The 17,908-nt window shown below is 47.7% G+C and overlaps 2 protein-coding genes across 6 annotated transcripts in view; one reads left to right on the top strand and one right to left on the bottom strand.

Annotated features, from left to right (window-relative positions):
* fwd (phosphatidylinositol 4-kinase beta fwd) overlaps positions 1-17,908 on the bottom strand; it is a 148,657-nt gene that overhangs the window by 73,341 nt on the left and 57,408 nt on the right. The gene's annotated exons all lie outside the window — the stretch shown is intronic.
* LOC123773104 (uncharacterized) overlaps positions 1-17,908 on the top strand; it is a 57,770-nt gene that overhangs the window by 11,859 nt on the left and 28,003 nt on the right. The window contains exon 3 of the mRNA XM_069315539.1: positions 2,970-3,468. Within this exon, the coding sequence (XP_069171640.1) occupies positions 2,970-3,468 (499 nt within the window). The remainder of the gene's footprint in view (positions 1-2,969; positions 3,469-17,908) is intronic.

The following is a 17,908-nucleotide window of genomic DNA, read 5'->3' as shown; positions in this document are numbered from 1 at the left end:
CTCTCACAGCTGGCACACCACCACAACACACTCCTGCCGCTCACAGCTGGCACACCACCACAACACACTCCTGCCGCTCACAGCTGGCACACCACCACAACACACTCCTGCCGCTCACAGCTGGCACACCACCACAACACACTCCTGCCGCTCACAGCTGGCACACCACCACAACACACTCCTGCCGCTCACAGCTGGCACACCACCACAACACACTCCTGCCGCTCACAGCTGGCACACCACCACAACACACTCCTGCCGCTCACAGCTGGCACACCACCACAACACGCCCCTGCCTCTCACAGCTGGCACACCACCACAACACACTCCTGCCTCTCACAGCTGGCACACCACCACAACACACTCCTGCCGCTCACAGCTGGCACACCACCACAACACACTCCTGCCGCTCACAGCTGGCACACCACCACAACACACTCCTGCCGCTCACAGCTGGCACACCACCACAACACACTCCTGCCGCTCACAGCTGGCACACCACCACAACATACTACTGCCGCTCACAGCTGGCACACCACCACAACACACTCCTGCCGCTCACAGCTGGCACACCACCACAACACACTACTGCCGCTCACAGCTGGCACACCACCACAACACGCCCCTGCTGGCCAGGGACCACAAGCAGAACAACCATGAAATATACAAATAGTTGACAAAAGTTGAGCCAAACGTGACCATGGTGATATTGTACACAAAATGAGCATGAAAGGGATAACTGGTTAACTAGCAAGATGGATCTGTAATGGCTTAACAAATAACACCACGAGCGTAAGTCATCAAAATCATTCCGGATCAACCGTGAGAACTTTTTACTGGCTGAATTAATTCAATAAAACACCTATATTATTGGGAGCGCTTAAACCTTCAAACTATACTCCCTGGAGTGCGGGCTAGACAGAGCGCGAGACAGAGAGCGAGGCAGAGAGAGAGCGAGCTAGAGTGCCAGAGTGCGCGAGAGAGACCGACCGACCTCATGAACATCAATTTAAGAAATATTAGAGTTGGACACATTCCAGGTTTGCACAATTAAATAATTCTTTACGAAACCAGTAGACATGTATAATACCTGGATCATACCTGCAGTGGGTTCTGGGAGTGTTACTCTTGACTTGCTTGACTTGCGATAACTGGGTCCACCAGACCGTTGTTTAGAGTGGACCTCTGGGCCACATACCCACACAACCCGTCTTGTCTGGCCCAGTACCTCTTGCACCAGTGTCTACACATTTTTTCAAGTCCACTTTTGTTCTGGCAATATTGGTTGACCAGACCATCAACCAGGAGGCCGGTTGATGGTTAACGTACCTTACCTTGAGGAGCTTCCGGGACTTGGTAAGGATCCATCGAGTGAGCCCCGAACCATCAACAGGTACCAGACTCTCCAAACTCTCGAACCATCAACAGGTACCAGACTCTCCAAACTCTCGAACCATCAACAGGTACCAGACTCTCCAAACTCTCGAACCATCAACAGGTACCAGACTCTCCAAACTCTCGAACCATCAACAGGTACCAGACTCTCCAAACTCTCGAACCATCAACAGGTACCAGACTCTCCAAACTCTCGAACCATCAACAGGTACCAGACTCTCCAAACTCTCGAACCATCAACAGGTACCAGACTCTCCAAACTCTCGAACCATCAACAGGTACCAGACTCTCCAAACTCTCGAACCATCAACAGGTACCAGACTCTCCAAACTCTCGAACCATCAACAGGTACCAGACCACCAAACTCTCACAAGTCGAGCCTGGCCTCGGGCCGGGCTTGGGGAGTAGAAGAACTCCCAGAACCCCATCAACCAGGTATCACCCAGGTATCAACCAGGTAGGCAGTAGGTAAGGTACTAAAGAGACGAGAACCTCTGATGGTCACACAGTGTCTCTCAGTGTCTGTAGCCACTCTTCACTGCCATGTCGTTTACTACATAAACATAACAACATACTCCACTATGTTGTTAGTTTATTGTGCAAATTTGGAACCTGGCCTTCCAGTATCTTCCATGTGTGTGTGTATTATGTAATTCCTCTTGCGTCTCCTGTCTAAAGAGTACATTTTAAGAGTTTTGAGAGTGTCCCAATAATTTAGATGCTTTATCGTGTCTATGCGTGCCGTATGTGTAAGAATAACAACAATAGTAATAATAATTTCATTCACCTGGGGCCAGATTCAGGGAAGCAGTTACGCAAGCACTTACGAACCTGGACCAAGATTCACGAAGTTCCGTGTACTCCTTCGTAAGTACTTGCGTAACTGCTTCGTGAATCTGGCTCCTGGACTCTAGGAGGCTCCTAGCGTCCAAGTGAATTAAATGTTTATTTCCACGGAAGTGTGGATGACGATTAATAATAACAATAATGATAATCTTACATAAAACTACATTTAACAAAGAGAGTAACAGGCAAAGTAGGCAATGATCTCTCCTGCTGAGCAATGGGAAGCGAGTACGGAGCAATAATCAAGGCAGAACACCACAAGTAATTTGGATATTATTAACATTGTGACGGGATCCCTGGATTTGAAGGTTCTCATGATTCATCACTTCATTTTCTTGGCTGATGATATATTTGGTACCTAATTAATGTACCAAATCAACCGGGCTGCGGTTGCTATACGTCGGAACACGTGGAGCAGCCACCACCAACAGACTCCAACCACACCGACAACCAGGAGATACATTAGAATACAAGGGTACAATACAGTACAAGGCAAGACAAGGCAGTACAAGGCAATACAGTAGCAGTTCTATACAAGAGGGAGAGATGAGAAGGTGGGGCTGAGGAGGTGAAGCTGTGCCATGCGTGCACACAAGCCCCGAGCAAGGCTACCATCCGCCACACAGCTGATGACTAACATTACAACAACACTCGTCTTCCCTCACAGGATACAACAATGGACAGATTTCCGGTAGTATTTAGACGTAATAACTTCACACACACCACAGCAACAGGCGCCACCACAGCAACAGACGCCACCACAGCAACAGGCGCCGCCACAGCAACAGGCGCCGCCACATCAACAGGCGCCGCCACAGCAACAGGCGCCGCCACAGCAACAGACGCCGCCACAGCAACAGGCGCCGCCACAGCAACAGACGCCGCCACAGCAACAGACGCCGCCACAGCAACAGACGCCGCCACAGCAACAGACGCCGCCACAGCAACAGACGCCGCCACAGCAACAGACGCCGCCACAGCAACAGACGCCGCCACAGCAACAGACGCCGCCACAGCAACAGACGCCGCCACAGCAACAGACGCCGCCACAGCAACAGACGCCACCACAGCAACAGGCGCCACCACAGCAACAGACGCCGCCACAGCAACAGACGCCACCACAGCAACAGACGCCGCCACAGCAACAGACGCCGCCACAGCAACAGACGCCGCCACAGCAACAGACGCCGCTACAGCAACAGACGCCGCCACAGCAAAGGACATACCGTAATAGAAGTTTATGCCTGGATTTATGGTACATCGGTAGCAGTAACAGAGGCCAGCACAGTAGCAGTAACAGAGGCCAGCACAGTAGCAGTAACAGAGGCCAGCACAGTAGCAGTAACAGAGGCCAGCACAGTAGCAGTAACAGAGGCCAGCACAGTAGCAGTAACAGAGGCCAGCACAGTAGCAGTAACAGAGGCCAGCACAGTAGCAGTAACAGAGGCCAGCACAGTAGCAGTAACAGAGGCCAGCACAGTAGCAGTAACAGAGGCCACCACAGTAGCAGTAACAGAGGCCACCACAGTAGCAGTAACAGAGGCCACCACAGTAGCAGTAACAGAGGCCACCACAGTAGCAGTAACAGAGGCCAGCACAGTAGCAGTAACAGAGGCCAGCACAGTAGCAGTAACAGAGGCCAGCACAGTAGCAGTAACAGAGGCCAGCACAGTAGCAGTAACAGAGGCCAGCACAGTAGCAGTAACAGAGGCCAGCACAGTAGCAGTAACAGAGGCCAGCACAGTAGCAGTAACAGAGGCCAGCACAGTAGCAGTAACAGAGGCCAGCACAGTAGCAGTAACAGAGGCCACAACAGTAGCAGTAACAGAGGCCAGCACAGTAGCAGTAACAGAGGCCAGCACAGTAGCAGTAACAGAGGCCAGCACAGTAGCAGTAACAGAGGCCAGCACAGTAGCAGTAACAGAGGCCAGCACAGTAGCAGTAACAGAGGCCAGCACAGTAGCAGTAACAGAGGCCAGCACAGTAGCAGTAACAGAGGCCAGCACAGTAGCAGTAACAGAGGCCAGCACAGTAGCAGTAACAGAGGCCAGCACAGTAGCAGTAACAGAGGCCAGCACAGTAGCAGTAACAGAGGCCAGCACAGTAGCAGTAACAGAGGCCAGCACAGTAGCAGTAACAGAGGCCAGCACAGTAGCAGTAACAGAGGCCAGCACAGTAGCAGTAACAGAGGCCAGCACAGTAGCAGTAACAGAGGCCAGCACAGTAGCAGTAACAGAGGCCAGCACAGTAGCAGTAACAGAGGCCAGCACAGTAGCAGTAACAGAGGCCAGCACAGTAGCAGTAACAGAGGCCAGCACAGTAGCAGTAACAGAGGCCAGCACAGTAGCGTGTTCACCCTCTCTGTGAGTCAGTGTTAACTTCTGGCCGGAAGTGACATTGGGAGTGTAATGACACACTGAGGGAATCGCTTCCCGTTGTCATTAGGACACGACACGTTAAACGGAGTGACTGAGCGGACGGGCACGAAGGCCAGGCATCCGGGCACACGTCAGGTGCGGATGAATGGAGAAGAACGAAAGGTGGATGGACAGAAGAAGACAGGTGGGGGAAACGGAGGGACAGGCGGCGAACACAAACAGATGTGGCAGCAGAGAGCAGGTGACAGGGAGACAACACGATGCCAACCATGTGTGTGGGCGTCCAGGGTGCCAAGAGCCCGGGCGTCCAGGGTGCCAAGAGCCCGGGCGTCCAGGGTGCCAAGAGCCCGGGCGTCCAGGGTGCCAAGAGCCCGGGCGTCCAGGGTGCCAAGAGCCCGGGCGTCCAGGGTGCCAAGAGCCCGGGCGTCCAGGGTGCCAAGAGCCCGGGCGTCCAGGGTGCCAAGAGCCCGGGCGTCCAGGGTGAGGCCAGCCACCGGAACCATCACAAGGTAGCAGCCACAAGGTGACACACACACACACACACACACACACTGTAAACAACCGATGCTCGAAAGGCGGGATCCAAGAGTCAATGCTCGATCCTGCAAGCACATATAGGTGAGTACATATAGGTGAGTACACACACACACACACACACACACACACACACACACACACACACACACACACATACGCGCGCGCGTGTGTAACATTACAACCATACGGAAGCATCACCACTGATCACCTGGGTCAAGGGAGGAGGAGGCGTATACATCACTGGGAGGAGGCGTATAGGCGTATACATCACTGGGAGAACATCAGCCACATCAGCCCAGCAACTTCTCAAAATACTCACCTGTGAAAGTCATTTACACTCCCCACACGTTTCTAAACGTCAAATTAATACATTGTCCTGCTGTTGTTACTGCTGGAGCCTCCGCACGTTGCCAGCAATGAACCCATACTTACTAGAGAAGGTTCACACACACACCACCACAAAGAAATTTGTGAAATCCTAAAAAATTCAGTTTGAGGCTATGTTTAACACCCCAATACACAGCAGCAACTACCTTGTCTATCTTGTGTACCAAAGTGGGAGATCTGCTCAGCTTCTTTAAAAATCCAAAATAACTACACCCACTACACTAGACTCTACACTACACCCAGCACACCAGACTCATCACCACACTACACCCACTACACTAGGCTCATCACCACACTACACTAGACTCATCACCACACTACACCCACTACACTAGACTCATCACCACACTACACTAGGCTCATCACCACACTACACTAGACTCATCACCACACTACACCCACTACACTAGACTCATCACCACACTACACTAGACTCATCACCACACTACACTAGGCTTATCACCACACTACACTAGACTCATCACCACACTACACCCACTACACTAGACTCATCACCACACTACACCACACTACACTAGACTCTACACTACACCCAGCACACCAGACTCATCACTACACTACACCCACTACACTAGGCTCATCACCACACTACACTAGACTCCTCACCACACTACACCCACTACACTAGACTCATCACCACACTACACCCACTACACTAGACTCATCACCACACTACACTAGGCTCATCACCACACTACACTAGACTCATCACCACACTACACCCACTACACTAGACTCATCACCACACTACACCACACTACACTAGACTCATCACCACACTACACCCACTACACTAGACTCATCACCACACTACACCCACTACACTAGGCTCATCACCACACTACACCCACTACACTAGGCTCATCACCACACTACACCCACTACACTAGGCTCATCACCACACTACACCCACTACACCAGACTCATCACCACACTACACCCACTACACTAGGCTCATCACCACACTACACCCACTACACTAGACTCATCACCACACTACACCCACTACACTAGACTCATCACCACACTACACTAGACTCATCACCACACTACACCCACTACACGAGACTCATCACCACACTACACTAGGCTCATCACCACACTACACCCACTACACTAGACTCATCACACTACACTAGACTCATCACCACACTACACTAGACTCATCACCACACTACACTAGGCTCATCACCACACTACACCCACTACACTAGACTCATCACCACACTACACTAGGCTCATCACCACACTACACCCACTACACTAGACTCATCACCACACTACACTAGACTCATCACCACACTACACCCACTACACTAGACTCATCACCACACTACACCCACTACACTAGACTCATCACCACACTACACCCACTACACTAGACTCATCACCACACTACACCCACTACACTAGGCTCATCACCACACTACACTAGGCTCATCACCACACTACACCCACTACACTAGACTCATCACCACACTACACTAGGCTCATCACCACACTACACCCACTACACTAGACTCATCACCACACTACACCCACTACACTAGACTCATCACCACACTACACTAGGCTCATCACCACACTACACCCACTACACTAGACTCATCACCACACTGCACCCACTACACTAGACTCATCACACTACACTAGGCTCATCACACTACACCCACTACACTAGACTCATCACCACACTACAGTAGGCTCATCACCACACTACACTAGGCTCATCACCACACTACACCACACTACACTAGACTCATCACCACACTACACTAGGCTCATCACCACACTACACTAGGCTCATCACCACACTACACCCACTACACTAGACTCACCACACTACACCCACTACCTGGTTGATACCTGGTTGATGGGGTTCTGGGAGTTCTTCTACTCCCCAAGCCCGGCCCGAGGCCAGGCTCGACTTGTGAGAGTTTGGTCCACCAGGCTGTTGCTTGGAGCGGCCCGCAGGGCCACGTACCCACCACAGCCCGGCTGATCCGGAACTTCTCTTAGAAAACCGTCCAGTTTTCTCTTGAAGATGTCCACGGTTGTTCCGGCAATATTTCTTATGCTCGCTGGGAGGACGTTGAACAACCGCGGACCCCTGATGTTTATACAGTGCTCTCTGATTGTGCCTATGACACCTCTGCTCTTCACAGGTTCAATCTTGCATTTTCTTCCATATCGTTCACTCCAGTACGTTGTTATTTTACTGTGTAGATTTGGGACCTGACCCTCCAGTATTTTCCAGGTGTATATTATTTGGTATCTCTCTCGTCTCCTTTCTAGAGAGTACATTTGGAGAGCTTTGAGACGATCCCAATAATTTAGGTGTTTTATCTCGTCTATGCGTGCCGTATATGTTCTCTGTATTCCCTCTATTTCAGCAATCTCTCCTGCTCTGAAGGGGGAAGTGAGTACTGAGCAGTACTCGAGACGGGACAGCACAAGTGACTTGAAGAGTACAACCATTGTGATGGGATCCCTGGATTTGAAAGTTCTCGTAATCCATCCGATCATTTTTCTGGCTGACGCGATATTTGCTTGGTTATGCTCCCTAAACGTTAGATCGTCGGACATCATTATTCCCAAATCCTTGACATGCTGTTTTCCTACTATGGGAAGATTCGATTGTGTTTTGTACCCTGTATTATGTTTCAGATCCTCATTTTTGCCGTACCTGAGTACCTGAAATTTATCACTGTTAAACATCATGTTATTTTCTGCTGCCCAATCAAAAACTTTGTTGACATCTGCTTGTAGTTTTTCAATGTCTTCAGCAGAGGTAATTTTCATGCTGATTTTTGTGTCATCTGCAAAGGACGACACGAAGCTGTGGCGTGTATTTTTGTCTATATCAGATATGAGAATAAGGAACAGTAGCGGTGCAAGGACTGTACCTTGAGGTACAGAGCTTTTAACATCGCTTGGACTCGATTTTATCTGATTGACTGTTACTCTTTGTGTTCTGTTCGACAGGAAATTGAGTATCCAGCGTCCTACTTTTCCAGTTATTCCCATTGACCTCATTTTGTGAGCTATCACCCCATGGTCACATTTGTCGAACGCCTTTGCAAAGTCTGTGTATACAACATCTGCATTTTGCTTTTCTTCTAGGGCTTCTGTGATTTTGTCATAGTGGTTGAGTAACTGTGACAGACAGGATCTTCCCGCTCTAAATCCATGTTGTCCTGGATTGTGCAATTCATTGTTTTCCATAAAACTAGAAATTTGATTCCTAATCACTCTTTCAAACACTTTTATTATGTGTGATGTTAGTGCAACTGGCCTATAATTTTTTGCCAAGGCTTTACTCCCCCCCTTGTGCAACGGAGCTATATCTGCAGATTTAAGTGCTGCTGGTATCTCCCCTGTATCCAGGCTCTTTCTCCATATTACGCTGAGTGCTCTCGCTACTGGTACTTTACATTTCTTTATGAATATTGAATTCCATGAGTCAGGCCCAGGAGCTGAGTGCATAGGCATATTATCAATTTCTCTTTCAAAGTCTTCCGAGTTTGTGGTAATATCCGTTATATTATCTGCAGCTTGAATGTCATTCATAAAGAAGCTGTCTGGGTCATCAACTTTCATGTTGTTTATTGGTGTGCTAAACATAGCCTCATACTGGCTTCTTAGAATTTCACTAATCTCTTTGTTGTCCTCTGTGTACGTACCTTCATTTGTAATTAACGGTCCAATACTGGTCGAGGTTTTGGATTTTGATTTTGCGTATGTGAAAAAATATTTCGGATTTTTCCTTATCTCTTGTATAGCTTTCTGTTCCAATTCCATTTCCTCAGACTCATATGATCGCTTCAACGTTTGTTCTATTTCCTCAATCTCCCTGCTTAGGCTTGTTTTCCTTGCTTGTGATAGTTGTGTCTGCCGAAGCATTTCCGTTATTTTTTTCCTTCTCCTGTACAGTCGTCTCCGTTCTCTTTCTAGAGTGGTCCTCTTTCTGCCCCTCCTCACAGGTACGTGCTTCAAGCAGACCTTGTAAGCTTCAGCTGTCAGTTGAGCTATTCCCTGTGTGGGAGTTTTGTCGCTTAAGACCGTCTCCCATTGAATGGTTGCAAGGTCTACATATATTTTTCCCCAGTCAATCCTCTTATTGTTGAAATTGAATTGATTGAATATTCCTTCTCGCTTGTTGGGTCTCTTAGACCTACTACCGTTATTTATGCTAGTTCGCACTTCAATGAGCATATGGTCTGAGTATGAAGTATCTGAGATTGTGATATCCCTGATTAGTTCATCATTGTTTGTGAATAACAAGTCTAGTGTGTTTTCGTTCCTAGTTGGTTCTGTAATCTGTTGATTGAGCGAGAATTTGTCACAGAATCTCAAAAGTTCTCTAACCTGTGGTTGGTTATTTCCCGGGTCATTCCCTGCTATGATATTTGTGTTTGCCGTTCTCCATCTTAGACTCGGTAAATTGAAATCTCCAAGAAAGATAATATCTGGAGCTGGGTTTGCTAGGTTGTCAAGTATGTTCTCTATTTTGTGCATCTGTTCTGTGAATTCCTCAATCGTTGTATCTGGCGGTTTATATATTAGAATAATAATTAGGTTTAGTTTCTCTACCTTCATTCCAAGTACCTCTACCACCTCATTAGTTGAATTTAATAGTTCTGTGCATACCAGGTCTTCTTTAATATACAGACCTACTCCTCCATTTGACCTAGTTTTTCTATCACATCTATATAGATTATAATTTGGAATCCAGATTTCACCATCCATGTAATCTTTTGTATGAGTTTCCGTGAATGCCCCAAATATTGAGTTTGACTCTAATAGAAGGCCATTTATGAACTTAACTTTATTTCTTGACTTTGGCTTTAAACCTTGAATGTTTGCAAATATGAATGATTGTCCATATTGTGTGTCACTTCTGGAAGGTTTTGGTAGTTCTCCCTCCTCTCTACCCTGACCCAGGGTGTGTTGTTGTGGCAATGGTTTGTCCAGTTTTGGAAGTGATACTGGGGAGTGTGGTAGTCTCTGTGTAGTTGGGGGGTGTAGTATGTGTGGGCTTGATGACGAACTGTAGTCCAGTCTTGGGCATTTCCCCCTCTCCATCCGTACTCCTGCCACGTTTCTGCCTGTCTGTTTCTCCCTCTGTTTGTACCTGCCTCTAAAAAATTTTCAGGGCTATTATGTTGGACTTCTTCTCTTATATGGCGCTGTGTACCTCTGACGTGGAAATCGGGGCAGTGAAGATCGTAGCATTTCCTCTCATTGACTGAGAGTGTGCATAGCTTAGGGTGAAAATATCTACACTCTGTATCAAAACGACATCTGCCTTTCCCTAACCAGTTTCGGCATTTCCGTGGGTGCATGAATGAGCATTCCGTGCCTCTGGGCCCATATCTACACTGTCCTTTTGCATAATACCAGCAAATATTTTCATTTGTGATTGTATTATTCTTGTTTGTACCCGTGCACGACTTGGCTACCTCTGTGTTTTTTGTTCCAACTTTCTCGTTTCTGCATTCATTCTCGGTATTGCCCTTATCTTTCTCCTTGTTGCTTTCGTCTTTCTCATTTGTGTTCTCATTCGTCTCATTTTTTCTCTCCTTATTCATATCACCAGTGTGCTCTACAATATTGCCTTCATTTTTGTGTACCTCGACACTATACCCTTCTACATTGCTACTTTGACTCTCTAACTTCTCAGTCCCTGGGTTGTGTTCAGAGTTCGTTGCTGTCTTTATATACTCTGCATATATTTCTGGTAGTTTTTGTGTGAATTGTAGCCTGTGTACTTCAGGAATGTTATTCATTAGTTTGGTGATGTTTTCCCACAACTGTCTGTCTCTTTGACAGATCCAGTAGTTACCTTCCCGGTTTGCATATTGTGTAGGTAATCCTGTACAACTCAGGTGAAACCTTATGTTACAAATGTTACATACAATGCCTACAACACTCTTCCGAAGTGACTTAAGGCAGCCTCCACACACCTCCATGTTGGGTTTGTGATGTTATAATAATATATGCATATATTTAAGTATTATATGTATGTATATATAATATGTATCCAGTATATTTATAATATTACATATGTTTATTTGTTCAAGTTTATGTGGGGGTACTTATCGCCTTGTGGAGAAAATATGGTCGTCTTGGGACCGTCCAGTTGACCGTTGTTTGTCCCAGGTCGGGGGCAGGATGGGCAACCAGGATGTCACTGGTTGCCAGTTACTTGATTTATACACTGATTATGTGCCTGTAAAATCCTAAGGGAATTTCTGCTTTCTTCCGGCTTGCAATGTTATTCACTTACTCTATTACTAGTTCCTAGCTCCACTTTCCCGTATTACCGTATATATTGCCAGTATATTATCACTGAGGGAGTATACTGTTACTGCGGGACGTCCTCTACACTGTGTAGGCCTCGTGGCTGTGTAATAAACAGCCTAGTGTGATGCCTCCTCCACAACTTTACATTTATACTTTTTCTTTGTACAATTCTCTAACACTATCCACTAATTTATATGTTGTGTTACACGTTCCACTTCACTGTTCAACGTATCACTGCTCGCTATATTTGATATATATCGCTGATGCCTGTACACATGAGCCTGGTGGCACTGGCTCACCACGTGGGACCACCTTTATTCTGTATTTAACTCAAATTTCCATTGTTAATTTCTGTATTCTATTTTCCTACGGGTCACTATGCACTTGGTGATCACTGTGGGCCGTAATCCATGGTTGTAATCCTAAAAAAGCCCGGTGTATTCCAGTGTTTTAACGGAGCGCGACGACGACACGTCTGTCCCCTCCCCCGCGAACTACTCCACCTACACTAGACTCCACCACACTACACCCACTACACTAGACTCATCACCACACTACACCCACTACACTAGACTCATCACCACACTACACCCACTACACTAGACTCATCACCACACTACACCCACTACACTAGACTCCACCACACTACACCCACTACACTAGACTCCACCACACTACACCCACTACACTAGACTCATCACCACACTACACCCACTACACTAGACTCATCACCACACTACACCCACTACACTAGACTCCACCACACTACACCCACTACACTAGACTCATCACCACACTACACCCACTACACTAGACTCATCACCACACTACACCCACTACACTAGACTCATCACCACACTACACCCACTACACTAGACTCATCACCACACTACACCCACTACACTAGACTCATCACCACACTACACCCACTACACTAGACTCATCACCACACTACACCCACTACACTAGACTCATCACCACACTACACCCACTACACTAGACTCATCACCACACTACACCCACTACACTAGACTCATCACCACTCTACACCCACTACACTAGACTCATCACCACACTACACCCACTACACTAGACTCATCACCACACTACACTAGACTAATCACCACACTACACCCACTACACTAGACTCATCACCACACTACACCCACTACACTAGACTCATCACCACACTACACACATTACACTAGACTCATCACCACACTACACTAGACTCATCACCACACTACACCCACTACACTAGACTCATCACCACACTACACCCACTACACTAGACTCATCACCACACTACACTAGACTCATCACCACACTACACTAGACTCATCACCACACTACACCCACTACACTAGACTCATCACCACACTACACCCACTACACTAGGCTCATCACCACACTACACCGACTACACTAGACTCATCACACTACACCCACTACACTAGGCTCATCACCACACTACACCCACTACACTAGACTCATCACACACTACATAGACTCATCACCACACTACACCCACTACACTAGACTCATCACCACAACTACACCACTACACTGACTCATCACCCACACTCACTAGCTCACACACTACACCCACTAAACTAGACTCATCAACCATACTACACTAGGCTCATCACCACACTACACCCACTACACTAGACTAATCACCACACTACACCACAACTACACTAGACTCATCACCACCACTACACCCACTACACTAGACTCCATCACTCACACTACACACCCACTACCACTAGACTCATCACCACATACACCCACTACACTAGGCCTTCATCACCACACTACCTACCCACTACACTAGACTTCATCACCACACTACACTAGGCTCATCACCACACTACACCCACTACACTAGACTCATCACCACACTACACCCACTACACTAGGCTCATCACCACACTACACTAGGCTCATCACCACACTACACTAGACTCATCACCACACTACACTAGACTCATCACCACACTACACCCACTACACTAGACTCATCACCACACTACACCCACTACACTAGACTCATCACCACACTACACCCACTACACTAGACTCATCACCACTCTACACCCACTACACTAGACTCATCACCACACTACACTAGGCTCATCACACTACACCCACTACACTAGACTCATCACCACACTACACTAGGCTCATCACACTACACCTACTACACTAGACTCATCACCACACTACACCCACTACACTAGACTCCACACTACACCCACTACACTAGACTCATCACCACACTACACCCACTACACTAGACTCATCACCACACTACACCCACTACACTAGACTCATCACCACACTACACCCACTACACTAGACTCATCACCACACTACACCCACTACACTAGACTCATCACCACACTACACCCACTACACTAGACTCATCACCACTCTACACCCACTACACTAGACTCATCACCACACTACACCCACTACACTAGACTCATCACCACACTACACTAGACTAATCACCACACTACACCCACTACACTAGACTCATCACCACACTACACCCACTACACTAGACTCATCACCACACTACACACACTACACTAGACTCATCACCACACTACACTAGACTCATCACCACACTACACCCACTACACTAGACTCATCACCACACTACACCCACTACACTAGACTCATCACCACACTACACCCACTACACTAGACTCATCACCACACTACACCCACTACACTAGACTCACACCACACTACACCCACTACACTAGACTCATCACCACACTACACCCACTACACTAGACTCATCACCACACTACACCCACTACACTAGACTCATCACCACACTAACACCCACTACACTAGACTCATCACCACACTACACTAGACTCATCACCACACTACACTAGACTCATCACCACACTACACTAGACTCATCACCACACTACACTAGACTCATCACCACACTACACTAGACTCATCACCACACTACACCCACTACACTAGACTCATCACCACACTACACCCACTACACTAGACTCATCACCACACTACACTAGGCTCATCACACTACACCCACTACACTAGACTCATCACCACACTACACTAGGCTCATCACCACACTACACCCACTACACTAGACTCATCACCACACTACACCACACTACACTAGACTCATCACCACACTACACCCACTACACTAGACTCATCACCACACTACACCCACTACACTAGACTCATCACCACACTACACCCACTACACTAGGCTCATCACCACACTACACCCACTACACTAGACTCATCACCACACTACACTAGGCTCATCACCACACTACACCCACTACACTAGACTCATCACCACACTACACCCACTACACTAGGCTCATCACCACACTACACTAGGCTCATCACCACACTACACTAGACTCATCACCACACTACACTAGACTCATCACCACACTACACCCACTACACTAGACTCATCACCACACTACACCCACTACACTAGACTCATCACCACACTACACCCACTACACTAGACTCATCACCACTCTACACCCACTACACTAGACTCATCACCACACTACACTAGGCTCATCACACTACACCCACTACACTAGACTCATCACCACACTACACTAGGCTCATCACACTACACCTACTACACTAGACTCATCACCACACTACACCCACTACACTAGACTCCACACTACACCCACTACACCTAGACTCATCACCACACTACACCCACTACACTAGACTCATCACCACACTACACCCACCTACACTAGACTCATCACCACACTACACCCACTACACTAGACTCATCACCACACTACACCCACTACACTAGACTCATCACCACACTACACCCACTACACTAGACTCATCACCACTCTACACCCACTACACTAGACTCATCACCACACTACACCCACTACACTAGACTCATCACCACACTACACTAGACTAATCACCACACTACACCCACTACACTAGACTCATCACCACACTACACCCACTACACTAGACTCATCACCACACTACACACACTACACTAGACTCATCACCACACTACACTAGACTCATCACCACACTACACCCACTACACTAGACTCATCACCACACTACACCCACTACACTAGACTCATCACCACACTACACCCACTACACTAGACTCATCACCACACTACACCCACTACACTAGACTCATCACCACACTACACCCACTACACTAGACTCATCACCACACTACACCCACTACACTAGACTCATCACCACACTACACCCACTACACTAGACTCATCACCACACTACACCCACTACACTAGACTCATCACCACACTACACTAGACTCATCACCACACTACACTAGACTCATCACCACACTACACTAGACTCATCACCACACTACACTAGACTCATCACCACACTACACTAGACTCATCACCACACTACACACACTACACTAGACTCATCACCACACTACACCCACTACACTAGGCTCATCACCACACTACACCCACTACACTAGACTCATCACCACACTACACCCACTACACTAGACTCATCACCACACTACACCCACTACACTAGACTCATCACCACACTACACCCACTACACTAGACTCATCACCACACTACACTAGACATCACCACACTACACCCACTACACTAGACTCATCACCACACTACACCCACTACACTAGACTCATCACCACACTACACTAGACTAATCACCACACTACACCCACTACACTAGACTCATCACCACACTACACCAACTACACTAGACTCATCACCACACTACACTAGACTAATCACCACACTACACTAGACTCATCACCACACTACACCCACTACACTAGACTCATCACCACACTACACACACTACACTAGACTCATCACCACACTACACTAGACTCATCACCACACTACACCCACTACACTAGACTCATCACCACACTACACACACTACACTAGACTCATCACCACACTACACCCACTACACTAGACTCATCACCACACTACACCCACTACACTAGACTCATCACCACACTACACCCACTACACTAGACTCATCACCACACTACACCCACTACACTAGACTCATCACCACACTACACCCACTACACTAGACTCATCACCACACTACACCCACTACACTAGACTCATCACCACACTACACCCACTACACTACACCCACTACACTAGACTCATCACCACACTACACCCACTACACTAGACTCATCACCACACTACACCCACTACACTAGACTCATCACCACACTACACTAGACTCATCACCACACTACACTAGACTCATCACCACACTACACCCACTACACTAGACTCATCACACTACACCCACTACACTAGACTCATCACCACACTACACCCACTACACTGGACTCATCACCACACTACACCCACTACACTAGACTCATCACCACAGTACACCCACTACACTAGACTCATCACCACACTACACCCACTACACTAGACTCATCACCACACTACACCCACTACACTAGACTCATCACCACACTACACCCACTACACTAGACTCATCACCACAGTACACCCACTACACTAGACTCATCACCACAGTACACCCACTACACTAGACTCATCACCACACTACACCCACTACACTAGACTCATCACCACACTACACCCAGCACACTAGGCTCACCACACTACACCCAGCACACTAGGCTCATCACTACACTACTCCCACTACACTAGACTCATCACCACACTACACCCACTACACTAGACTCATCACCACACTACACCCACTACACTAGACTCATCACCACACTACACCCAGCACACTAGGCTCATCACCACACTACACCCAGCACACTAGGCTCATCACCACACTACACCCACTACACTAGACTCATCACCACACTACACCCAGCACACTAGGCTCATCACCACACTACACCCAGCACACTAGGCTCATCACTACACTACTCCCACTACACTAGACTCATCACCACACTACACCCACTACACTAGACTCA

The sequence above is a fragment of the Procambarus clarkii genome, chromosome 81, assembly GCF_040958095.1.
Source record: "Procambarus clarkii isolate CNS0578487 chromosome 81, FALCON_Pclarkii_2.0, whole genome shotgun sequence".
Classification (NCBI taxonomy): domain Eukaryota; kingdom Metazoa; phylum Arthropoda; class Malacostraca; order Decapoda; family Cambaridae; genus Procambarus; species Procambarus clarkii.
Note: the sequence above shows the minus strand (reverse complement) of the source record. Positions and strands in the feature narration are given on the sequence as shown.